Raw genomic sequence first — 27,284 nt, 5'->3', positions numbered from 1 at the left:
TTCCCAAGGCCCAAATACAAGTCCTTCTCAAAATATTAGCATATTGTGATAAAGTTCATTATTTTCCATAATGTCATGATGAAAATTTAACATTCATATATTTTAGATTCATTACACACTAACTGAAATATTTCAGGTCTTTTATTGTCTTAATACGGATGATTTTGGCATACAGCTCATGAAAACCCAAAATTCCTATCTCACAAAATTAGCATATTTCATCCGACCAATTAAAGAAAAGTGTTTTTAATACAAAAAACTTCAACCTTCAAATAATCATGTACAGTTATGCACTCAATACTTGGTCGGGAATCCTTTGGCAGAAATGACTGCTTCAATGCGGCGTGGCATGGAGGCAATCAGCCTGTGGCACTGCTGAGGTCTTATGGAGGCCCAGGATGCTTCGATAGTGGCCTTTAGCTCATCCAGAGTGTTGGGTCTTGAGTCTCTCAACGTTCTCTTCACAATATCCCACAGATTCTCTATGGGGTTCAGGTCAGGAGAGTTGGCAGGCCAATTGAGCACAGTGATACCATGGTCAGTAAACCATTTACCAGTGGTTGTGGCACTGTGAGCAGGTGCCAGGTCGTGCTGAAAAATGAAATCTTCATCTCCATAAAGCTTTTCAGCAGATGGAAGCATGAAGTGCTCCAAAATCTCCTGATAGCTAGCTGCATTGACCCTGCCCTTGATAAAACACAGTGGACCAACACCAGCAGCTGACACGGCACCCCAGACCATCACTAACTGTGGGTACTTGACACTGGACTTCTGGCATTTTGGCATTTCCTTCTCCCCAGTCTTCCTCCAGACTCTGGCACCTTGATTTCCGAATGACATGCAGAATTTGCTTTCATCCGAAAAAAGTACTTTGGACCACTGAGCAACAGTCCAGTGCTGCTTCTCTGTAGCCCAGGTCTGGGGATTGCGGCACCTGTAGCCCATTTCCTGCACACGCCTGTGCACGGTGGCTCTGGATGTTTCTACTCCAGACTCAGTCCACTGCTTCCGCAGGTCCCCCAAGGTCTGGAATCGGCCCTTCTCCACAATCTTCCTCAGGGTCCGGTCACCTCTTCTCGTTGTGCAGCGTTTTCTGCCACACTTTTTCCTTCCCACAGACTTTCCACTGAGGTGCCTTGATACAGCACTCTAGGAACAGCCTATTCGTTCAGAAATTTCTTTCTGTGTCTTACCCTCTTGCTTGAGGTTGTCAATAGTGGCCGTCTGGACAGCAGTCAGGTCGGCAGTCTTACCCATGATTGGGGTTTTGAGTGATGAACCAGGCTGGGAGTTTTAAAGGCCCTAGGAATCTTTTGCAGGTGTTTAGAGTCAACTCGTTGATTCAGATGATTAGGTTCATAGCTCGTTTAGAGACCCTTTTAATGATATGCTAATTTTGTGAGATAGAAATTTTGGGTTTTCATGAGCTGTATGCCAAAATCATCCGTATTAAGACAATAAAAGACCTGAAATATTTCAGTTAGTGTGCAATGAATCTAAAATATATGAATGTTAAATTTTCATCATTACATTATGGAAAATAATGAACTTTATCACAATATGCTAATATTTTGAGAAGGACCTGTACATGCTCTACTACGTGTGGGGTGGCCTTAAAATAAACATATTTATACCTGAATCATATTATTTTCTAAGAAATAAACGAAGAACTCCGTAAACATTGGAATTTTCAATTATACGTGAAAGCCGCCAGTTCTAACCCTTTTAGGATTCCTTTTACTCCATTCCTGGCAGAGGACGACTTGAAGCCTTCTAGAGCCTCCATGTAGGGCCAGTCAGAAGGCTTCTCAGCTCTTCTACACGAGTTGCTTGAAAATGAGACAAACCTGAGTGGATCAGATGTAATTTTGGGATGCCATATTTTTTAGTTTGGGTGATTTTTTTGGCAAATGCCAATTTTTCACCATCAAAATTCCTGGAGATATATGCTGCTGGGGCGACTGTGGTGATCAGAAATATGTCTGTTTGATTGCAGCTTTTTCCTTCCACATGCCTTGCCCCTATAGTGCCTTGCCTAGGGGAAAAGGTAAGGTAAGTTTATTTATATAGCACCTTTCAGCAACGAGACACTCAAAGCGCTGTACATACAATTACAATACAATCACAAAACAAATAAACAGATACAGACACAGAAAAACAAATCAAATGATAAAATCAAACAACAGAGGTAATTTAAAAAAGTAAAATAAAGAGAATAGAATGATGGATAAGAAAATGAAAGGAAAGGTCTGAACTGAAAACTTAACTAATAATGTTTAGATGGTACAGTCAAAGGCCACTCTAAACAAATAAGTTTTTAATCTTGATTTAAAGCAACTTAGGGTTTCGGCGCTTTTACAGTTTTCTGGCAGTTTATTCCAGATTAGTGGAGCATAAGAACTAAAAGCTGCTTCTCCATGTTTGGTTCTGGTTCTGGGTATGCAAGGTAGATTTGAGCCAGAAGACCTGAGAGGTCTGGGTGGTTGATACACTGACAACAAGTCTGTAATGTATTTTGGTGCTAAGCCATTCAGTGATTTATAGACTAACAGAAGTATTTTAAACTCTATTCTCTGAGCTACAGGGAACCAGTGTAAGGACTTTAGAACCGGGATGATGTGCTCCATTTCTTAGTTCTAGTGAGGACGCAGGCAGCAGCGTTCTGGACCAACTGCAGCTGTCTGATCGACTTTTTAGGCAGACCTGTGAAGACACCGTTGCAGTTATCAATTCTACTAAAGATGAACGCATGAATTAGTTTTTCAAGGTCCTCCTGTGACATTAGTCCTTTAATCCTGGAGATGTTCTTTAGGTAATAGAAGGCCGACCTTGTTACTATCTTTATGTGCTTCCGAAGGTTCAGGGTTGAGTCCATCACTACACCCAGGTTTGGAGCCTGACAGGTGGTTTCTAGCTGTATTAACTGAAGCTGTGTGCTAACTTTTAAACACTCTTCCTTTGGTCCAAAGATTATTACTTCAGTTTTGTTTTGATTCAGTTGAAGAAAATTTTGGCCCATCCATGCATTGATTTCTTCTAAGCATTTACCTAGCGCTTGAATGGGTTCATAGTCACCTGGTGACATCGTAATGTATAGCTGTGTGTCGTCTACATAGTTATGATAAGTTACGTTATCATTTATTAAAATCTGAGTCAGGGGGAGCATGTAGATATTGAATAGGAAGGGCCCTAAGATGGACCCTTGGGGAACGCCACATGTGATTTTTGTGTTGTCTGATGTAAAGTTACCTACTGACACAAAAAAGTCCCTGTCCTTCAAGTAGGATTTAGACCAGTTGAGTGCTGTACCAGAAAGGCCGACCCAGTTTTCCAGGGGCTCTAATAAAATGGAGTGATCAACAGTGTCGAATGCTGCACTAAGGTCCAATAATACCAGCACTGTGGTTCTTCCACAGTCTGCATTTATACGGATGTCATTGAACACCTTGACAAGAGCGGTCTCTGTATTGTGGTGAGAACGGAAGCCTGACTGGAAGACATCGAAGCAGTTGGTCGTTGTTAGGAAGTTGTTTAACTGCTGAAACACAGCTTTTTCAATAATCTTACTGATGAAGGGGAGGTTTGATATAGGCCTGTAGTTCTGTAGTAGCAGCTTGTCCAAATTGCTCTTTTTCAATAGAGGTTTGATAATTGCTGTTTTTAGGGCCTGGGGGAAAACACCTGACAAAAGGAACGTGTTTATTATTTGTGTTAAATCAGATGTTATTACAGGCAAAGCTTTCTTAAGGAAAGCTGTGGGTAAAACATCGAGACGGCAGGAAGAAGAGCTTAGTTGCTGTACGATTTCTTCTAAGATTTTGCAGTTTATTTGGTGAACTTTTGTCAAAATCAGTTCTAGTTGGAGACAACATTGGTACTGGAGTTGATGTGGATGTGCTGACTGTCCTTCTGATCTTTTGGGTTTTTTCAGTGAAGAATTTAGCAAATTCATTGCAGGTCCTGGTAGAATGGAGTTCAGATGCTACAGTTACAGGAGGGTTTGTTAACCTGTCGACCGTGGCAAATAATGCACCAGCATTGTTAATGTTTTTGCTGATGATCTCAGAAAAAAAAGATTCCCTTGCATTTTTCAGTTGTAGGTTATATCTGTATAGTCTCTCTTTATAGATAATATAATGAACCTGGAGTCCAGTCTTTCGCCACCTGCGTTCAGCTTTTCGACACTCCTTTTTTTCACTTCTGACTGGTGGAGCACTTCTCCATGGAGACATTTTCTTCCCAGAAACGACTTTTACTTTAATTGGAGCAATTGAATCAACTATGTCTGAGATTTTAGAATGAAAGTTATCTACCTGCTCATCTACAGTGTTACAGGGCAAAGTCGAGGTAGAAGAGTAAATCTGGTTAAAAGTTTCAGCAGCACCGTCCTTAAAGATGCATTTTCTTATGTCTCTTTGGTAAACTGAGTCATTGCAGATGATGCTTTCAGAAATAACAGAAAAGTAGTCAGATAGAGCAACATCAGTTACAGACACCTTGGAAATGTTTAGACCCTTAGTGATGATTAAGTCCAAAATATGTCCCTGTTTGTGCGTTGGCTGTTTAACATGTTGAGTCAAACCAACATTTCTAAGAGTCACATAGATCTATTGGACTTCTGTCTTCAGGATTGTCCATGTGAATATTGAAGTCTCCCACAATAATTAAACAGTCATAATCAACACATATCACAGATAAAAGCTCATTAAAATCATTGATAAAGTTTGTTTTGGACTTAGGAGGCCTGTAAATATTCAAGAACATTGTTCGGACCAGGCTCTTTACCCGGAGAGCCAAATATTCAAAAGAATCAAATTTGCCCAGAAATACTTTTTTACACTCTAATAAATCTTTAAACAAAGTGGCCACCCCTCCACCTTTTCTTTGCTGTCTGCTCTCACAAAGAAAATTGTAGTTCGTAGGTACTTAACACCAACCTGCATGTCAGTACGAATGTGAGCACATTTGTAAGCACTACCCAGCAGATTTTGTTCTAGTGAATGTGCTTTAAGTGCTCAGTATGACTAGAAAGGCACCTAAACATGTTTTGCTACTGGGTGCACCTAGCTTCCTGCAACAGTTTTTAAAGGCTTTTCAGCAACAAATAATCAGCATTTTTTAGATATTAAATGATTTTGTACTTGGGTTTGTGATGCTCTGAGCAACTGTTATGGCTAAACAATGGAAATTTAGATTTTTTAGCATCCTAAAGAATAAAATCAGATTTTAAGAAACTCTGTGTTAATACGATTGTGGGAACAGGTGGCAAGCAAACAGTTTAATGAGAGAAACGTTGTGCGGTTATGAGCATGCACATATTTTTTAGATTCTGGTGCAACTCCGTAAGCATCTTTATAACCACACCTCTTAATCCAAGCAGTAATCTAGGGATTAGTAACTGGTGGCCCAGGGTCCACATCTGACCTGTGAGCTCATCCCATACTTCCTTAGACTATTAAACTATAGTATTGTGGGAAATTATGTTGGCCCCTTATAGATTTCTTTCATTTCTGCTTTTTAGTCATTTAAATGTTTAAGATCCTACCTTTTTTTTCCCACATACATACCCAGAGATAACCTACATAAATACAAAATGCAGCAAGATTTCATTCATTAACAAAAAAGGAATCCAAACCAACCTGGCCCCAAGTGAAGAAGTAATTGCCCTCAAAACTTAATATTTTAAAGTGCCACAACTTTTACCAAATGATTATGATAAATGGCAATACATATTTTACATTGCTTTTGAGTAGTTTGGGCCCACTCTTCTTCACTTTGAGGTCAAACGGCCTGTTTAAGGTTATCTTAATAAAGTCTGGATAAAAGTCCAGACTTTAAATAGGCCACCCAAAAACCTTAATGTTGCTTTTTTTTTTTGCCATTCAGAGCTGAACTTGTAGCTGCTTTGAATCAGTGTCCTGTTGCATAAGTAAATCTCACATGAGTCTAGAGTCAAACTGATTAAAAAGAGCAGGGTTCATGGTTCCAATTATGGAAAGCTGTTCAGGTTCTGAACGCAGCCCAAGACCATCACAGCCACATTTGACTATAAATAATGATCTTTTTGTGTTACTTTTATGTCAGATGTAATGCGATGCACACTTTTCAAAACAATTACACTTCTGTCTCATGAGTCCACAGAATATTTTCTTAAAGGTCTTGGGGCTCATCAAGATGTTTTTGGTAAATGTCAGACAAGCCTTTGTTTGCTTTCTGGTCAGCAGTTGCTATGGCCTTTGAACTCTACTATTAATGCACTTATTAAGTCCCTTTTGCCCAGTCCCTTATTGTTGAACCATCAACTCGGACCTTGACTGAGAAAAATAAGGTCTCCATCGACACCGGAGGTGTCAACCTCAGGGCCTCGAGGGCCAAGGTCCTCCAACTTTCCAATGTGTCTGGTCCTACACGTATATTTCAAATGGCTGTATTACCTCCTCAGTATGCGTGCAAGTTCTACGTAGTCCTGCTAATAACCTAAATAATTGAGGTGTGTTGAAGCAGAGACACATAAAAGTTGCAAGACTTGAGGGCTGGAGTTTGACACCTGTGATCCACAACACCTGTGAAATTCCATTTAAAAACAAGGTGCTGTTTTTGAATGCTCCACCAGCAGCTGTCAATATAACATTAACTACATCAAAAATTCAAATGAGAAGCTCCTGACCATGGCTGCAGCAGACTAAAGATTCTCTTAAAACCCTTGAAGCTTTTTCTTTTGACATAGCTACCATTCCCTCCCAGTCATTCATTTGTTAATTATCTATATATATATTTTTAATGGCAGTTGTGGACTTTATTTTTGTTTGTTTTTCTTCCAAAGTAGACAGACAGGAAGTGTGGTGGAAAGAGGGGGAAAACATGCAGCACAGGTCTCCGGGGTCGGGACTAAAACCCGGGACTGAAGCCTCCACATTTCTACTGGACGCCACGCGCCTTTAAGCATACATTTTAATGGAAACAGAGTCAGAACAAAACCACAGAAGGAGGTAGATGGCATGTGCAAAGCAGGCATCTCTGTGACCGTTTCTCATCAGTTGCATTGTAAAAATAATACAGGACTCCTTGTGATTTTCTTTACATGGTCTGGTATGAGATTCTCCTGGTATGGTAACCTTGAATGGGGGGGGGGGGGGGGGGGTCAGCAAGTTCTGCCTGGCAACAGCTATGCACATGGGCATAACATATAATTTTTAGTATACAAGTTATATTTAAGGGTTGGGCAAAAAAACAAAAAATCTATCTGTTTACTTCACCTTGTTGATGGTTCTACCACAGTTTGGTTCTTCTCCGTTAAATGATTACAGGACATGATTCCGTCTTGTTGGTCAAAGACAACCAAAGGGGAATATATCCCTTCTCTGCCTTCAAATGGCTGCAAGATTGATATTCTGCCATAGGTGTGGGAAAAAGTGACAGAAGAGAGGAAGTATAAGACACAGCCAAAAATAAATAAGTCAATACTGGTTGCACTTAGTAGCTTTTTGGTTGCGTTCATGAACCTGGCTCGGATAAACACGTTTCTGTCAGACAGAACTGACAGAAGTGAGGCTGCCATACAATCGGGGCCTCTGACCTCCATCAGCAGGCAAGGAGGGTGAAGTGTCTCGCATAAGGACACAGCTGGTTGCTATGCTGCATCAAAATGCCGATCGCCTAATGGGGCCCATCAACATCGTTTCAGGCTGGGGCCTCGAGCAATAGGTGCGCCCATTATAGTTTATATTACTACTGTATATTACTAGTAAGTCTAAATCTATGCTGCGGTATTTACACCGACTTGTTGACGTTTTAGTCCGGTTAAAAGATGGTTTCCCAACACATTTAACCCTGCTGTTGGACTGAGCACAGAAAAGAAAGCCTCAGCAGTGACATCCCAGGTTGCTCTGCTCCTATCACTCCATCAGCGACGTGGCACTGCCCTTCATCTCATGGATCCCCCACCGCCACCTTTACCGGCCGAGAAACGTGCTTTAGGGAGAAGGTAATTCAACAAATGCAGATGTACTTTAGATGTAGTAAGCGGTTTGTTTTTTCGTCGGCCGAGGTGGAGTAGTTTGGAGTCACATGTAGCTGGTGACAGCTTGATGAGATAAGCAACGCAAACCCAGCAGATCGACATCAATAAACAGTTTCACTTTATAAAGACGCGTGTGTCCAGGACAACGCAGAGCAAGCAAATACACACACACACACACACACACACCGTGGTCACCGTGTTTCCATACCTTCAGTCCGGTGAACTCCGACAGGAACAGCGTGAGGTCACGCCAGGGCTACGCCAGCCTCGTTTTTTTTTCCAAACCGACCTCTGAACTTTAGAGGTGTCGCATTCACCTTCCTACTGTCGTATCATCCTAAGAGCGTTAGGGAAGCAAACGGCGTGATGACACACTTCTAAGAGTGAAATCTGCTGAAATACCGGCGCAATCCCAGGCACAACACCAACCACGTGTGTCTGATGCCTCTGGCGACTCGGACGAGACCAACTGAGGAGGGGTGTGCGGGGGGAGATACATGCGCACAAACGGCAGTTTTATCCATTGTATGACTTATCTATTACTATATGTAGTGTGGGATTAAAAACGTTGTCAGATTGTAAATAAATATATGTAACTTGCGATACTCACAGTTGCACCTGTATTGTGCTGGCACTTTCCAACTTCCGCCTCCACTTTTAGATGAAAAATAAAAGGATTATGTGTTATTGTCACGTTCCACACCTTCCACTTAGATTTTTACCAAACTCAAATCAAATAATAGTCATTTCATTGCATCAAATCTTATACCACAGGAAAGTCTACTTCCTTTTAAATTATGCCACATTTGTAAGGAAAATGCATTTATGGGTTAGGCGTATTAAATACACGGAGAGGCTGCTAGGATTGTCTGTGTTAAAAGCTGTGCATGGGCACAAATTCCAATTTTATAAGCACAACATATTTATGATTGGAATGTGTTCCCAAAGCAGCTCTAATATATAGATCCTTACAGAGGATGAGGTCAAGACCACTTCAACGACCCTCTCCTGAAGATTAGGGCCCTCCTGCTGTATCTGGAGTATCACACTGAGACATGCCAGTGTATTGTAGGTCTCCATACTGTACTCACCCCTATTAAAATGCCAGAGTTTATGTTATGCTATGTAAACAATAAAATAAATCAACTATGATAAATAATTTTTGAATGTTAACATAATGCCATACATATCCCATACAGTTGTAATGAAAAACAAATCTGTTAAGTCAAAAATATAAAGAATAACCTGGCTGCATTCTGTAAGTGTGCAGAGCCTTCAACTAATACTATGCTGAAGCACCCTATGATTCAATTGCATCCTGCAGTCTTATTTGGTATGAGTTTACCAGCAGTCACATCTAGATTTGGCAATAGTTGCAGTCTACATAAAATTTTCCACAAATCTGTCTAGAAACCTCTGAGGACGTCTCTTATCCGTAGTCCTCTTTAGATGACTCCAGAGATCTTCGGTTGAATTTAGATCTGGACTTATTCCAAAATTTTCTTCCTTTCACAAAGTCAATCCTTTGTATATGTGTGGATGTATGTTTAGACATACAGGGTTGAACAATGAAACTGAAACACCTGGTTTTAGACCACAATAATTTATTAGTATGGTGTAGGGCCTCCTTTTGCAGCCAATACAGCGTCAATTCGTCTTGGGAATGACATATACAAGTCCTGTACAGTGGTCAGAGGGATTTTAAGCCATTCTTCTTGCAGGATAGTGGCCAGGTCACTACGTGATACTGGTGGAGGAAAACGTTTCCTGACTCACTCCTCCAAAACACCCCAAAGTGGCTCAATAATATTTAGATCTGGTGACTGTGCAGGCCATGGGAGATGTTCAACTTCACTTTCATGTTCATCAAACCAATCTTTCACCAGTCTTGCTGTGTGTATTGGTGCACCGCCTTCAGGATACAATGTTTGAACCATTGGATGAACATGGTCCTCAAGAATGGTTCGGTAGTCCTTGGCAGTGACGCGCCCATCTACCACAAGTATTGGGCCAAGGGAATGCCATGATATGGCAGCCCAAACCATCACTGATCCACCCCCATGCTTCACTCTGGGCATGCAACAGTCTGGGTGGTACGCTTCTTTGGGGCTTCTCCACACCGTAACTCTCCCGGATGTGGGGAAAACAGTAAAGGTGGACTCATCAGAGAACAATACATGTTTCACATTGTCCACAGCCCAAGATTTGCGCTCCTTGCACCGTTGAAACCGACGTTTGGCATTGGCATGAGTGACCAAAGGTTTGGCTATAGCAGCCCGGCCGTGTATATTGACCCTGTGGAGCTCCCGACGGACAGTTCTGGTGGAAACAGGAGAGTTGAGGTGCACATTTAATTCTGCTGTGATTTGGGCAGCCGTGGTTTTATGTTTTTTGGATACAATCCGGGTTAGCACCCGAACATCCCTTTCAGACAGATTCCTCTTGCGTCCACAGTTAATCCTGTTGGATGTGGTTCGTCCTTCTTGGTGGTATGCTGACATTACCCTGGATACCGTGGCTCTTGATACATCACAAAGACTTGCTGTCTTGGTCACAGATGCACCAGCAAGACGTGCACCAACAATTTATCCTCTTTTGAACTCTGGTATGTTTCCCATAATGTTGTGTGCATTTCAATATTTTGAGCAAAACTGTGCTCTTACCCTGCTAATTGAACCTTCACACTCTGCTCTTACTGGTGCAATGTGCAATCAAAAACCCCAAGTTCCTTCTGAAAAAAACAACCATAACCTGGTAATGCATGATGCTGCACTCACCGTTTACTGTGGGCATGGTTAAAATGTCAATCTTCCCCCTTAAATGTCCTCCAATTATTTATTACGCTCTTCATTGCTCCTTGCTGTATAAATAACAGCAAACATATAACCAGATTATTGTGCATTTCTTTTGTACCATTCTATTCAATTGCACATTTGTTTTCAGGTGACTTGTACAGGAAAACAACATTCTATGGTTTACCATACATCTATTGTTCCCAGGACCACCTCCAATTTATGTTGTAAATCTATAAAACCAACGGTGTGAAAGTAAAATAGTCAGTTTGTAAAATTAAACATCCACTTGTATTAATGGTTATGCTAAACAAAAAGGTCATACAAGCCTGCATATACAGAACTCAGCCAGAAAAGACAGAAGTATAAACACTTGATTTTATTCTCAACAGAAAAGTCCAACCAGATGTGGCATTGTCAGCAACATAAATGACAAGGGAAAAAACAGGGCAGTGTACTCAGAGCAGAACAAATGTCCACACACATTTACACTGGCAGTTGCTTAACAGTCAAAAAATACATAATGACTTATAATGAAGGGGCTGCACAGTCTGTCACTTCTTTACAACATTTATTTAAAGTACACGTTCTTTCTTATTTATATATCTGGCTTTTTAGATAAGGGGACTGCATCTGACAGAAGGTCAAATAATAACCAAAGGGATATCTGTGCAGCTTCTCTACATTACTGCAAAAGCTCCCTCTATAGGCAGTGAACTCACAGGAAGACTTTAGAAGAACAGAGGAAAACAGTCTGTCTTTCTCCATCGGTCTTTTAAAAAGTATAAAACAACCCACGAATGTTTTCTGCTCAGAAAAAATAAACCGGTGAAGAGTGTTTTTATTGGCTGTGACATGAAGGCAGATTTTTTGTTATAATAATCTATTGTTTGTGAAATAAAAGACATACCTACATACATATGATAGTGTTTGAGGAGTCAACATTACAGAAACAAACTTTAGCATCAGAAGTTTTACCGTGCAGTTATAAAGTATGCAATTATTTGATAAATCTAGGTGAGGGTAAGAGTGCGACTCCTCTAGGGAATACACAGTGACTGATATTCACAGTCACCAATGCTAACTGTGCTAATTCTTAGTACAATATGCTAAAGAGTTTAAAATGTCAACCCAAGTTCAGTTTGTCCTTGTTTTAATGGCAAATCCGTGTTTTATAGTCACTCCTGTCTCAAACACAGTGGTAACAGAGGCAGGTCTGCTTAGAAAAGAGTGAATAATGTCCACTTATAGGAGGAAAGGCTAAAAAAAAAAAAATGTTTAATGCTGGCAATTATAGTACTGAAGGAAAATTAGAATCTGCTAAAAAAAATAAAACTTGACAAAATAAAGATGAGAAATCAGCCACACATCTCTGATTGGTGCTTTTCCAGTTAGCATGGATTAAATGATAGTTATGTGTATTTTTGTTTATGTAGTTGTGGTAAAAACAACATTACTGCAGTTGCCAAGGACAACTGCTGTAATGTCACAATTCACATAAGACATACGTCACAAAGCACAGCAAGCTAACAACAAATTCCAGTATGTGTTTGCAGTTTAACAGGAAGATGTAACCAAGGTGGTCATCTACACTGAAAGAAGCTAAATGTATACAAAACGTTCTCTAAAAATCTTATATTAAATCAAAAAATCATAGTTTCATGATAAACACGTAACCATGACCGCCAGTAATGGATTACTGGGCCCTTTCACATCATACAAGTCAGCCGGCTGACCTCACTGCCATGTAGACTTTCAGAGAATGCAGCTAGAATTACGGAACCATAGGGGCATGGCGTACAACTCTCTGCATTCATCAAAGCGAAGCGTAAGAACATGTGTTGAGGACAGCAGACATGTCACCCTTTATCTGCCATCCAATATTACCCCTAACTGTTTAGAGGGGTTACGAGTCTTGTAATTGTGCTGAGTCATGGTAGATCTGTTTTTCTAGAGTTACTGTAGTGTGTTGTCTCTGTTAAAATATTCCACATGACCACTAAACATGGCTGGTTTCACACTGGGCTGACAAATTAAAATAAAATGCATAAAGTGACAAAAAGAGGAATAACTGGGTCCCAGCAATTAAAAAAACCTTCTTTATACTTCATTTTAAAAACGCTGTAAGAACAGACTGGCTGTTATTTAAAGCAGGAACAGTTAACAAAAAAGCTGGTAGAAAACTTGTATGCATGAAACTAAAATGTATGTATTTCGTTGTGTTTATACGTCACTTTGGTCAGTGAATAGTCTGAAGATCCTTAGACACAGATGCAGACAGGAGTACGAGTTGGTCAAACATTTGTCCGATCAATGGAAAACAAAAACCCACCAAGTTCGCATCGGTCTATCAGACATTAGACAGAGGGGTGTGATGCTCTTTGCATTTCAGGAGTTGTTGCCTTTTCTGGGTTTGGCCTTATCCAGAAAAATCCCCACCCTGCTAAAGCATTCTTTAATCAGTCTCTGAGGCTTCTTCCTTGGTTATAGCAATGGCCTCTGTGGGGCGATCTTGCATGCTTATTTTCAATTACAATGAATTGAACAGAGTTTTCACTTGGCGGCTAACTGAGAATGTGTTGCAACATTTGCCTGTTTACTGTCTGGTTTTGTCTTTTCTCCATCATATAACCCAAGTGTAGTTTTCTACTCTCATTTGCCGAGTCAGCTCAAGGGTTCTTTCAGAGTCGCACATTAACAGGCAAGATGGTCATGCACATCTAAAGTAGAGATGCACCCAAAGAAACAGTTGGTAACCATGGTGTTTTTTTTTTTAGCTTAATCGGCCCTGACAGTTAGTAGCTTAATCTGACTTCTTCTCCAGTCGAACACAACAGGCCACCAGGTTGCAGTAGCAACAGCAGAGTGAAGTTACAGAGTGAAGACCCAAGCGGTTTCAGTGTCAGTGAGGTGTTCAGAAATGAAGCCAGGGGAAGCACAGAGATGTAAGAACTTACTTAAAAGGAAATTATATGCTATATGTGTATATTGTACATTGTAAATTTGTATATTCTGTAATACAAAAACAAAACCAAAGAGCAAAGTGTACCGGAGTCAAATTCCTTGTTTGTATGTACGAACTTGGCAATAAAGCTGATTCTGAACATGACTAGACATATTGGCAGGTGTATTCAGGCTGCTAGAGGACGCATGACTTTAAGCAGATAACAGGAAGGCTTTCAAATAATAAAACCTTGTTTTACAGCAACAACACCTGTTCGAAGTGTGATATTGCCTCTGCTTCTCATAAATAAATATTGACTGCTCTCAGTGTAGGAATGAAAAAATATTTGGAATGCCGTTCTCACATTTTCCTGCACTCTCTTCTTGTTTATTAGGAAACATTATTATGGGCCACAGCTTTACTAAAAAGCAGAGATAGGAAATTGCCCACAAGAAATTCTGATGGGTGCATCTCTAATTGAAATGACAGGAAAATGGCATCACAGAAAAACGCTCAAGAACAACCACGTCAAGGTGTGGTTGTTTTTAAAGGTTTTTAAAAATAGTTTAAAGGAACAACAAAAGATTTCTTATGGTTTTCCAGGACTTCAGTCAACAGCTACAGCTTCTTAATGCCTTCTCAACCTGTGCAACAAGTAGTTAAGGTGTATCTGTCCTTTAATGTGCTTTTTATAAGGTTGGAACTGGAAGATCTGCTGAAGATACGACTTGGTTCTGTCACCCCTGCTAACTAGAGATGAACCCCCCTGAGCCACAACAAAGAACCAGCAGCATTTAATATCCTTGTGCAATGAAAGGATGAAGAAGACAATATAAAGTTTTTAAAGTTTTGCTAACGAAACTGAGGAATTAATATTAAAGCCTCCAACATTAGCAGGCCTTGACATTCTGTAGAAATGTCTATACTGCATCCTCCAAGTGGTTAACCCAAAGAAGAGCCTCGAACAGTGAGAAAATACACAATAAACCCACACATGAAGAAATATTTCTTGCCAAAAATGACTATGACAAAAACTGGTATAAAGAACCGGTGAGAAATCAGATGGAGACATCTAATGTGTTCTGATGTTAAAATCTGAAGAAAACCGAACCAAACCCGATCTGAATCTGGCTCAGCTGGAAAACACTTGGGTGTGTGCTGCTTCAACGTCCAGTCCTGGTCATCACTGGTCCCGAGCTTCATGCAGCAGTTTGGCCGCCTGTCATGAAGAAAACACCTGACTTAAGGAGATTTTCCGTGCTTTAATAATCCAGACTTTATATTTTTAATTTGTCATTTTTTAACCACAACCCTTTTCATTGATATCTTGTGAGTGCGCACATTTGTAGCAGCACAGGAGCTGGTCAGTGTCTACTTCTTTACATTTTCCACCATGATTGTTCTATGTTTGTCTCATAAATCTCCAACTCATTCATTTCATTTTACCCTGGATTGTGCACACCATCACTAAGTTTTACAAAGCGCATCCATAAAAGCTTTCATACAAAGCATCACTGACCTGGATATCACCTTTATTGGATAAAAACATGGGGAAGGTATTCAGCACCATCACAGGTTTAACCCTACATGGACCAGTGTTTCCTGTCCACTAAAACATTCTGAAGGACAATGTCCAGCCATCTGTCTGGGACAAGCTGTAGGGAGCTGTGGGTTCTCCAGCAGGACAATGATCCAAAACACACCAGCCAGTCCACTTCCGAATGGTTTAAGGAAAAAAAAAAAAAACTTTCAAATGGCCTAGTCAAGGTTGTGACCCAAGTCTCACTGACATGCTGTGGCATGACCTCAAAAAAGGGGTTCATGCTAAAAAAAACTCAGATTTTGTTCAATTCCAACAATTCTGCAAAGAGTTAGTGGGTCAAAATTCCACCACATTCGTGTAAAAGACGTAAGTTTAACTAACCTCCCGGTTATCGCAAACATTTTATTGCAGTTGTTGCAGCTAGGGGTGGTCCAACCCATTATTAGGTTTATGGGGGTATCATATTTTTACACAGGGCCATGTTGGCTTGGATTTGCCCCCCTTCTTAATAAAAGCCTTAAACACTGGATTTTGTGTTTACTTAAATTTGTTTGATGATCTGAATCATTTACATGTGACAAACATAAAAAAAGAAGAAAGAAGAAAGAGGGCAAACATTTTTTGCAGCAGTGGGCATTTCTAAGGCAGTGTCAGTGGGACAGCCTTCTGTGTGCTGCTGGATTAAAATCAGAATGGTATGAAACTCCCTGAGTTTGAACCTGGGTTAACCTCATAGTGTCTAGGTCACTAGTGTGTGCAATAATTCACCAACCATGTGCAGTGATTGTAAAAGCCTTGGTGGGATGTTTATGGTACCTTGTGCATTGCAGCGAGCCACAATGATGCTACCTTCTTGTCTTCTGCAACCTCCATTTGTAGCTGCTGGGCATCCTGGGAGCCCATTGGCTTGTAATGGAGGAGCATCCCACTTGCCCGTGACGTCCCTCCTACACACACACACATTCAAAATGAATAACCTGGTAATTTAAGGCCTTTTTTTGTGAGGAAGTTAAAACCAAAAAATGAGAAAACCATTTTTTCCTCAGGCTCAAAAGGATGAGCAACATCACCATAAAGATGAAAAAATATCTTCCAGGGTGTACAAACGGAAAACACGCTGATAAATATATGAACTGACAGGACAATGTGAAACAATGACAGCAACAATAAGAAACAGAGAGAACACTAACCTGCCAAGTAGAAGAGGAAAAATGTTCATGCTGAACTTAAACCCATGAAGACATGCAGCAGGAAAGCTTGAGGGTTGTAATGGGATGGAGATTAGCTTTGGTCTTCCAGTGAAGAAACTGAAGGTAGCATTTATCAAACTTCAGATTTAGCTACATTAACTAATCATATTCTTTATCATTTTAGAAACAAAATGCTCATCATATGAAACATTTTTTCACATGATAAACTTTATATGTCATTATATGCTGAGAATAGTGTTGTAGGAAAAATGTTGTACCAGATGGTGTTTTTGCACTGCCTACTAATCAAAACTGTGTCCCAATGAATTTCCATGTTTTCAGAAACAACATCCTAAGGAAAGGTTTGAAATTTCATTAAGTGATGAGATACTTTTGTTGGAATGTCAGATATGACTTTAAAACACAAAGCAAGCAAGGCTTTACTTTCATGCAAACTCCAGAATCAGGAAATGGGATGGAGTGACAACAATTAACAACTGAGGATGGATGGAGACTTTAAGGAGCGAGTTGAAGCCAACCTTCAAAGATACAGTGACTGTCCAGCAGACTGGTGTAAGTGTGAAGGTCTTCCTCTGAGTCCAGAGGAAGAGAAGAGCCAACAGAGCAGCAGAGTTAGTCAGAGAACAACAATCAGTGGTAATCTAGACATCTGATAATTATTTTGAGATAACACTCAAAGTACAAAATGCTCCTTTATTAAGAAGAGCAGGAAAGAAAGGAAGCAAAAAATAATTAATCATCAAATTGTGATTTGTTTTACACCTCTAATGTTTGTAATGCATACAGCTTTTTACCTCCTGGACTTGTCCCATCTGTCAGGATCTGCATGCTGGAGATGCGAGACAGCTCAACCTCAAAATGACTTTCACCATCAAGGAACAAATATCTGACGATGAGGTCAAAGAAAGACAAGTCTCAGTCTCCCTTCTCATTCACAGGGAAATGTTGCATGTCAAACAATGCTGGGAGAGGATTGGTCCGCCAACACAAACAACTCTCCTTAAAGCCCAGTAAGCTAGCAGCAAGCTGGTTTCATTTAACAGAGAGCTAGTAAGTAAGTTCAGTCGCAGACATCAGATATCTTCGAATGTCTGCATATGAGGAGCCAACATGACAGAGGAGGGGTTACTGCAGCTGATCCTGGTCAGACCATTCCAGGTTTACCTGTGGTTGTTGGAGAGGCGGCACGTCATGGTTTCAGACTTGTCTGATGTTCCCAAAGTGACAATGAAGGTGCCTCCTAGAAAAACAAAGAAAAACCCTGATTTGTTCATCATTTTGACACTGTGACACAGGTGGAAATGAAAATATTTATGTCCTTTTTCCCAAAGATTATCTTGGTGCTGTACATTCCTCACAGTTAAAAAGGAAAGCACTTAATGATTTAGTTTTAAATGAAAATACTAAATATAGAAATTTGTTTTAAAATTGAATCAGTCTATTTTAATGAACCTTCTGGTTCAAAACAACCAAGTGTTATAGCCACAGGTCTGTACAGTGGTCTTTTATATTTTCACACGAAAAAGTATAACTTGAAGTATGGAGTAATCCAGGGGAGGCTTTAAACCTTAAGAACATTGTACCAACTGTCACAAATACTGGTGGCAGCATCATGCTGTGGGCTGTCTTGGTACCATAGGTGTCAATGCATTGCACAAAATAAATTGAATATTGAAGGAGGACTTTCTACACCTTCCCATAAACTCATCAGCTGGTTAGCTGATGAGGTATTCCAACAGGACATTGATCCCAGGCACATTAGAAGAATTTCTTTTGAGAATATATAAAGCAGGCTAGCATTATGATTTTGGAAAGCCCTGAAGGAACTATATTAAAAATGTATGCGTTATCTTTAAAAGCCAGTCCTGTATCAGGAAATCACCCGACTTTAATGAACTTTGAACTTTCTACCCAGAAAAGTCATCACATCTCCAGTCCTACCAAGGATACATCCTGTATCATTTCACTTTGAAAAAAAAAAAATGTTTACATATTTCATAAAAAGCTAAACATTTATATGACATTCCTGGCAATAAGTGTACCTAAATGTCTGACTGGCTCCGTATACTAGAGGCTGACATTTTTTCGGGAGTCCCACGGGTCACGGGATTCCCATGGGAATCGCGCGGGATGGGAGATGGCATCAGTAAAGATCACGTGATTGGGACGGTACAGGATAAACAATTAACGGGAGCAGACGGGAGCGGGAGCTAACCAATAGGAGAGAAAATAAACTAGGATCAATTGTCTTTGGAAATGTAAAACTGAGACTTTGTTATAAACTTTAAGAAAAAAAAACTTGGATCGACGCCGCCATTGTGTAGTTTTTTTCCAAGAAGCCTATACTATAATGCGAGTCAAACGAACTACACGACCCACAAGCCAACAGTGCTTCTGATCGATGTTTTCCACCTGCTTCAGAATGAATGGAGCAAACGCAGGTGGAGAACTGGACGTGGTAAAATTGGACTTGTAACGTAAAGTCAGAAGTAAGGACTTATCTATTAAACTCATAGAGCTGACAGGAAAGTTGCAAATATGACCGGACTTCAGGAGAGTTGAATGTAGTGGTGTTAACACGCAGTCTGCTGCTTGTAAAACGTGTTTAGTCGTAATCAAGTTCACCAGTGATTAAGGGACACTTGTAAGGCCGATTCTGGATTAAATCAACCCTGCATCTCTTCATTCGTCAAATGAAAAGTACCATCATGTGTCAAGTCTCATCTGACCAACAAAACTGGTGCATGTGCTCTAAAGATTTAAGAGGTAATGTACGGAAGCCCGTGAGGGGACATGGGGAAATGTATTTCTTCTGCGTCCCCACGCAATACTTTTCGGCATTTTGGAACAACAGCACAGATGATAAACTGCTCATAAAACAAACAGCACTGATATGTCATTAATATGGTTTATTTGTCATATGCAGGTTAACACGCAGTAAACAATGCGATTAAATGTTTAGGATAAGAAGAACCGTTTAAATCACGATAAAAACAAAAACACTAATGACGTACAAAAAAAAACTACACATCATGCAGCAGTAATAAGGAAATAAAGACTCCGTACAAAGGCTTCATCAAGCGAAGATATTAAATAAATATGTCGTGAAATAGAAAAAAGTTTAATGTACCATTAAATGTACAATTTATTTAATACATCATTAAATATTAAGTGTACCACTAATTACGTCATGTCTTTAAAATTATACTTAATTATTCAGTGGCACATTTAATTGCATAATAGTCCATTTAATGATATAATGGTACATTTATTGTTTCTAATGATGTATTAAATAAATAAATTGTATCTTTAATTTAATGGGACATTTCATGTTACATTTCTTTCATGTTACATTTACTTCACTTATGGGACATTCACTACATTTATTTATTTAATGATGATTATATTGTATTAATTTTGTCCAGTTTGACCCTCCATTCTTGATGCCTGTATAGGAGGTCATGTCAGAATTTGAATCAGGTGTTCTGGAGCAGACACACATCTAAAACTTGCAGAGAAGGGGTCCCTGAGGACCAGGGCTGTGAACCATTGAGGTACAGTTTCTAAATTATGAAGGTAATGCCTTTTTGGCCTTTTGTTCAACAAGTACAGTTCTCTTGCTAGGTGGATTTTTCTTTTGTTTCAGCAACTTGAAACATAAAAGTGATGTCATTGTTCAAAGGAAACGATCACTTAATAAATAAGTAAAATACAACTTATTTATTAAGTGATCGTTTCCTTTGAACAAGGTGACCTCAACGGCCCGATCCCCGGATGCTTAGGCTGGCTCTAGGGACGTGGAATGTCACCTCGCTGGGGGGGAAGGAGCCTGAGCTTGTGCGGGAGGTCGAGAGATATCGACTAGAAATAGTCGGGCTCGCCTCCACGCACAGCGTGGGCTCTGGAACCCATCTCCTTGAGAGGGGTTGGACTCTCTTCTACTCTGGAGTGGCCCACGGGGAGAGGCGGCGGGCTGGTGTGGGTTTGCTTGTTGCCCCCCAGCTCAGCCGTCTCGTGTTGGGGTTTACCCCAGTGGATGGGAGGGATGTATCCCTGCGCCTTCGGGTTGGGGAGAGGTCTCTGACTATCATTTCAGCCTACGGGCCGAGTGGTAGTGCAGAGTACCCTGCCTTCTTGGCGTCCCTGTCGGGGGTGCTGGATAGTGCCCCTCCCGGGGACTCCATTATTCTGCTGGGGGACTTCAACGCCCACGTGGGGAACGACAGTGACACCTGGAGAGGCGTGATCGGGAGGAATGGGCTCCCCGATCTGAATCCGAGTGGTGTTTTGTTATCGGACTTCTGTGCTAGTCACGGATTGTCCATAACGAACACCATGTTCAAACATAAGGGTGTCCATCAGTGCACTTGGCACCAGGACACCCTAGGCAGGAGGTCGATGATCGACTTTGTTGTCGTATCATCAGACCTTCGGCCGCATGTTTTGGACACTCGGGTGAAGAGAGGGGCTGAGCTGTCCACTGATCATCACCTGGTGGTGAGTTGGATCCGCTGGAGGAGGAGAAAGCCGGACAGACTCGGCAGGCCCAAGCGCATAGTGAGGGTCTGCTGGGAACGCCTGGCGGAGCCCTCGGCCAGGGATGTATTCAACTCCCACCTCCGGGAGAGCTTCGACCAGATCCCGGGGGATGTTGGAGACATAGAGTCCGAGTGGACCATGTTCTCTGCATCTATTGTCGATGCTGCTGCCCATAGCTGTGGCCGTAAGGTCTGCGGTGCCTGTCGTGGCGGCAATTCCAGAACCCGGTGGTGGACACCGGCAGTAAGGGATGCTGTTAAGCTGAAGAAGGAGTCCTATCGGCTGTGGTTGGCTTGTGGGACTCCTGAGGCGGCTGACGGGTACCGTGAGGCCAAGCGTGCTGCGGCCCGGGCTGTGGCAGAGGCAAAAACTCGGGCCTGGGAAGAGTTCGGTGAGGCCATGGAGAAGGACTACCGGTTGGCCTCGAAGCGATTCTGGCAAACCGTTCGGCGCCTCAGGAGGGGGAAGCAGTGCTTTGCCAACACTGTTTATAGTGGGGGCGGGAGACTGCTGACCTCGACTGAGGACATTATCGGGCGGTGGAAGGAGTACTTCGAGGATCTCCTCAATCCTGCCATCACGCATTCCTTGGTGGAAACAGAGGCTGGGGACTCGGGGTTGGACTCTTTCATCACCCAGGCTGAAGTCACCGAGGTGGTTAAAAAGCTCCGCGGTGGCAGGGCTTCGGGGGTGGATGAGATCCGCCCTGAGTACCTCAAGTGTCTGGATGTTGTAGGGCTGTCATGGTTGACACGCCTCTTCAACATTGCGTGGCGGTCGGGGACAGTGCCTCTGGACTGGCAGACTGTGGTGGTGGTCCCCCTTTATAAGAAGGGGGACCGGAGGGTGTGTTCCAACTACAGGGGGATCACACTCCTCAGCCTCCCTGGTAAGGCCTACGCCAGGGTATTGGAGAGGAGAGTCCGACCGATAGTCGAACCTCGGCTTCAGGAGGAACAGTGTGGTTTTCGTCCCAGCCGTGGAACACTGGACCAGCTCTATACCCTCTACAGGGTGCTCGAGGGTTCATGGGAGTTTGCCCAACCGGTTCACATGTGTTTTGTGGACCTGGAGAAGGCATTCGACTGTGTCCCTCGTGATGCTATGTGGGGGGTGCTCCAGGAGTATGGAATCGGGGGCCCTTTATTAGGGGCCATCCGGTCCCTGTACGAGCGGAGCAGGAGTTTGGTCCGCATTGCCGGCACTAAGTCGGACCTGTTCCCAGTGCATGTTGGACTCCGGCAGGGCTGCCCTTTGTCGTCGGTCCTGTTCATAACTTTTATGGACAGGATTTCTAGATGCAGCCAAGGGCCGGAGGGGGTCTGGTTTGGGGACCAGTGGATTTCGTCTCTTCTTTTTGCAGATGACGTGGTCCTGCTGGCCCCCTCTAGCCAAGACCAACAGCATGCGCTGTGGCGGTTCGCAGCCGAGTGTGAAGCGGCTGGGATGAGGATCAGCTCCTCCAAGTCCGAGGCCATGGTACTCGACCGGAAAAGGGTGGCTTGTCCTCTTCAGGTTGGAGGGGAGTTCCTGCCTCAAGTGGAGGAGTTTAAGTATCTCGGGGTCTTGTTCACGAGTGAGGGAAGAATGGAGCGGGAGATTGACAGACGGATCGGTGCAGCTGCCACAGTAATGGGGGCGCTGTGCCGGTCCATTGTGGTGAAGAGAGAGCTTAGCCGAAAAGCAAAGCTCTCAATTTACTGGTCGGTCTACGTTCCTACCCTCACCTATGGCCATGAACTTTGGGTCATGACCGAAAGAACGAGATCACGGATACAAGCGGCTGAAATGAGCTTCCTCCGTAGGGTGGCCGGGCACTCCCTTAGAGATAGGGTGAGGAGCTCGGCCATCCGGGAGGAGCTCGGAGTAGAGCAGCTGCTCCTCCACATTGAGAGGAGCCAGTTGAGGTGGCTCGGGCATCTATACCGGATGGCTCCTGGACGCCTTCCTCGGGAGGTGTTCCAGGCACGTCCCACCGGGAGGAGGCCCAGGAGACGGCCCAGGACACGCTGGAGGGACTATGTCTCTCGGCTGGCCTGGGAACGCCTTGGGCTCCCCCTGGAGGAGCTGGAGGAGGTGTCTGGAGAGAGGGACGTCTGGGCGTCTCTGCTGAGTCTGCTGCCCCCGCGACCCGGTCCTGGATAAGCGGAAGACGACGAACGAACGAACAACTATGTACATTTTGTTTATTCAACTAAGATAGGCATGGTCTGTTTCCCTGTTTGATATTTTATTATTTCTTCATTATTATTCTTTTTACTTTAACTGGCCTTTACTACTGCTAAAAACAGGGACCTAACTGGTCCTTCAAAGAAAGAAATTGCCAAAAGACTAAATGAAGAAAATAAAAATGGGAGTGGCACAGGAGTGGGAGTAGTTCTAAATGGGAGCGGGACGGGAGTGGGAGTCAATTTACCAGGAGTGGGACGGGACAGGATTTTTTTCGTTATGCTGGCCTGGGATTAGGATGAGACAAGACATTTTTCTGTGGGAGCGGGATGGGACAGGAGAGAAAATCCACTCCCGTGTCACCCTCTAATGTATACACAACAAATAACATTAGTGTAACAGTGCAATTAGAGCCAAACCAAACTGAACTGAGGAGCTGCACAGGGACAGCCATTTTACCTCCCAGAAGCACTTTGAGCTGCTTGTCGTAGAACTCCACCTCTTTCTGTGAGACCAGGCTGCACTCTGCACACTGCCTGACTGGGTCAACAAAACACATCCGGGGCAGCGCCACCTTCTTGCTGCAGCATTTATCGCAGAAACAGCGACCGCAGCGCCGGCAGTGGTGCTGCAGGACAGAAACGTCTCAATTAGACTCAGACAAACGTTTTACTAAGTTGAGAGGTGCAGAATATTTATCTATTGTTTGCCCAAATGCAGCCTTCGTGCCTACAGCACATGACAGATAAAATTTTTATTGGGAAGGAAATGGTACGATGTACATATGAGAACATTAATTACATTAGGTGTTTAGTCCAGCTTGTTTAGGTTAGCCAAACAGATCTTGTTTAATCTCTCAGTGTGGCTCCAGATCCATCCAGCTGAGCAATGCACCAGCCAGAACAAACCTCTAAACTTTCCTGTAAATGTGGCACTATAAGAACAGGTTCCATGTGCAAAAGTTTGTCAACAAGTCATTTTTGGACACCTAGAACGAAAAGTTATGAAACTTGTGTTTGATCGATTATTTCTTTCCAGCAGCTATGCTGGCTGGCAATAAACCTTATGATGTTTGGAAAGCATGATTATTTCCCCTTTAAATGGTGAAACGTTAGCAGGGTTGGGTTGTAAAACAATAACCCAAGCATTAAAACATCTCATAGAGCACCGTTCAATCCATCCAGACGAAAGCGAATGGAACAGCTACCAACCAACCGAGACACGGTTGTCCAGGTAAGAAAGCATTAAAGAAAGAAGCAAACAACAGTCGCGTTGTACCTCTGGAGGAGCTGTAGACATCCACAGCTCAGGTTGGAGAATCAGTTTACACAACAACTATTAGTCATACACTTTATAAATCTGGCCTTTATGGAGAAAGCCTTTGTAAAAACAAAGCCTTAAGAAGTCCTGTTTTCAGTTTGACACAAAACATACAGGAGACACTGGGAATGTGAGGTGTTCTGGTCAGTTAACACTGCACGATCTCTCTCTATCCAGTCTGACTGAGCTTCAGCTAATTTGCAAGAAAGAATATTAAATATCTTTTGTCTCCTACAAGTCCGATTTTTGATAATGACTGGAAATCAATACTAGCAATTTTGAATTGTTTCCTTTCTTCCTTAGACATCGCACAGATTCCTTTTTAAAGAGCTTTCCCTGCAAATAAAAAAACCCAAAAAAATGAATAAATGAGGAGAGAAGTCAGCAGTGCCACTGTATGTCAGCAGTCGCTGCAAATAACTAAGCACTATCAAAAATCAGAAGGGAAACAATGAGAAGAGGAAAAAGCAAACAGTAAAGAAAGAAAGTAAAGTCTACGTGGGCTGATCAGGATATGTCTTCTTTCTCGATTCCCAGTCAGATTAGGCTGAGATTTAGTGTCATGGTTGGGCAGAAAGAATGACTGAACAAACCTTTCTTCTGATGAAGTCGAACTTGGTGTCGCATTGCATGCATCTCGGACACTGGGTGACAGGGAAAGAAGAAAAACAGGATGTTACACAACATGCTGAGCAGGGCTGATTCCAGTGAAACAGCAGCCTGGCTCCAGCTCTGCTTCAACCACACAGCAACAGCTGTTCAAAGCAAACTTGCTTTCATATTTTAGCTGCCTTAAATTCTACAAATGTTTCACTTTTCAACTGAAAGTTTCTCTTGTTTTGTCCTCCTCGCACTCTGGGGATTTTGCAACTTTCTAAGCCTTAAAAGTTTAGAGCAAAATAAACAGAAGCATTTGAACAGTTTAATAAATGATTCACTTTGTTTGCGATCTGAACATCAGCCAACAGTGTTTGGCTCTCTGAGCCTCTGGTGCTGACAACAGGAGAGACGGACATTGTTTTAACGTGAGGAGCTAGCTGACCCTAGCTAAATATGATCAGCTGTGTGCGGCCATGGCGTGACAATGCTGCTGTTATCCAGCTGTGACGGCTGCTTTAAGGTGTGCGGTAGAAGCCGGGCTCACAAACTTCTTCTGTCACCGGGCTGGCCGTGACAGCCTGCAACGCCCTAATCAGGAGCCAATTGCGACGTCCAGGAGCACGTCAAGTGGGCAGTAGTTCGAAGGAGGAAACCGGAAACGGTGTCACAACCACGCGAAAATAAAAGCGAGGCATCTTAGAGCTTAGGAGATGCTAAAAAGTTAACCTTGTGCTTGGTAGTTCTGGAGGTCCACATGTGCCACGAAAGAAAAAACAGTTGGCGTAAAAATGTGTCATGAATTCATATATTAAATGTATGGATAATGAATTTATTTACTGACACATCAAAAAAATAAATGTATTTACTGCCTTCTGCATGTTATTTGAAATGATCACATGTATATGTTAAAGGACCATTTTATTTATTGGATGGTGGCAAAGATTCTAAACTCCTGGTTATGATCTGAATAATTATGAACCCATTTATTTCCCCATTTTATTGTTTGACGATATCATGGTCCGAATCCAAAAAGTTTCCGCCTGGGCTCTTTCTGCAGGTAGTTTGCATGTTCTTCCCATCTGTGAGTTCTGTCAGCTTCCTCCCACAGTCCAAAAATATGACATGTTAGGTTAATTGGTCTCACCATATTACCCATAGGTATGACTGTGTGTGTGCATGGTTGTTTGTCCTATGCGTGTTTGTGTTGCCATTTGATGGGATGTTAACCTGTCCCGGGTGCAGCCTGCCTCCTGCCCAGTGACCGCTGGAGATCGGCCCCAGGCCCCCAGCAAGGATAAGTGAGTATAGACCATGGATGGACATTAATTCACTATTTTGTTTATACATAAACAGAGAGAGATAAAACTGTGTTTCACCAGATCAGAAATATTTCCAAACAGCTAAATTAACCTTTTCTGTAATCCAGGTATAAAAGCATAGGAGTCTTCTTTCATCCAGCTGACCAGGAGTGTTCAGGAACAAGGTAGGAGAGGAGCACCGCTGTATGCTTCTTACAGAAAAACATTTTCATACTTATTTTGAACAGTATACATTTTATCAAGCATATCACAAATAGGTTTAAAACCTGTTTAAGAACATTTATCAGTGTTTCACCAATGTGGTATTTTATATTAATTTTCTGTATGGGCTACTACATGTTTATTGTTTTTACTTTGTATGTTGAGTTTTTGTATTGTGGACGGTTGTTTAAGTATTTATGTTGTTGTGTTTTTGTAAATTTCCCCTTATTTTACTCTTGTTTTGTTTCTATACCTTTACCATTTCCCCTACTGAGTCACAATGATGGATATTTCCATTTTATAAGAATTTTGTTTGACAAACCCTGAACATGCTCCTTTTATTCTGGAAATACTAACCGGAAATGCCATGTTTATTATGTCAGATAGCTTTCCTATACTGTGCAAAGACTTGAGGTAGCATTTGGCCGTCAAACATCTCACCTCTTTATCCGGGACCCATTGAGGCTCGTCCATTGAGAACGGGCTGTTAAAGGCGCCATTTTCTGGAACCATTCGGAGGCCGCTGGGGCTGCGGACCAGTTTCTTCCCGTCTGGAACTGAAGACATTTCCTTTTAAGCGTATCCCTTCTTTTCTGCCGAGTCGTCTTCTCCGGCCACAAACTCCA

General features: G+C 42.2%; 2 protein-coding genes across 4 annotated transcripts in view; both read right to left on the bottom strand.

Moving 5' to 3' along the window:
- brf1a (BRF1 RNA polymerase III transcription initiation factor subunit a) overlaps nt 1–8,468 on the bottom strand; it is a 119,438-nt gene extending 110,970 nt beyond the window's left edge. The window contains exons 1-2 of one of the 2 annotated variants that reach the window (XM_047392913.1): nt 8,229–8,468; nt 7,257–7,391 (exon numbers count right to left, since the gene is read on the bottom strand). The gene's annotated coding sequence lies outside the window, so the exon portion shown is untranslated. The remainder of the gene's footprint in view (nt 1–7,256; nt 7,392–8,228) is intronic. The other variant, XM_047392912.1, reaches the window with a different exon arrangement.
- A 2,708-nt stretch (nt 8,469–11,176) lies between these two features.
- zfyve21 (zinc finger, FYVE domain containing 21) lies at nt 11,177–27,284 on the bottom strand. Of its 2 annotated transcripts, XM_047345587.1 has the most exons (8): nt 27,100–27,284; nt 25,132–25,182; nt 23,678–23,846; nt 17,675–17,750; nt 17,305–17,396; nt 17,029–17,082; nt 16,116–16,246; nt 11,177–14,975 (listed from the first exon to the last, which is right to left on the bottom strand). In XM_047345587.1, the coding sequence occupies exons 1-8, from the start codon at nt 27,223–27,225 to the stop codon at nt 14,940–14,942; spliced, it is 735 nt and encodes a 244-aa protein (XP_047201543.1). In that variant the 5' UTR covers nt 27,226–27,284; the 3' UTR covers nt 11,177–14,939. The 2 variants fall into 2 exon arrangements, with proteins under 2 accessions (XP_047201543.1, XP_047201544.1); XM_047345588.1 differs by lacking the exon at nt 17,029–17,082.

Source organism: Girardinichthys multiradiatus, chromosome 19 (assembly GCF_021462225.1).
Source record: "Girardinichthys multiradiatus isolate DD_20200921_A chromosome 19, DD_fGirMul_XY1, whole genome shotgun sequence".
NCBI classification, from domain to species: domain Eukaryota; kingdom Metazoa; phylum Chordata; class Actinopteri; order Cyprinodontiformes; family Goodeidae; genus Girardinichthys; species Girardinichthys multiradiatus.
Note: the sequence above shows the minus strand (reverse complement) of the source record. Positions and strands in the feature narration are given on the sequence as shown.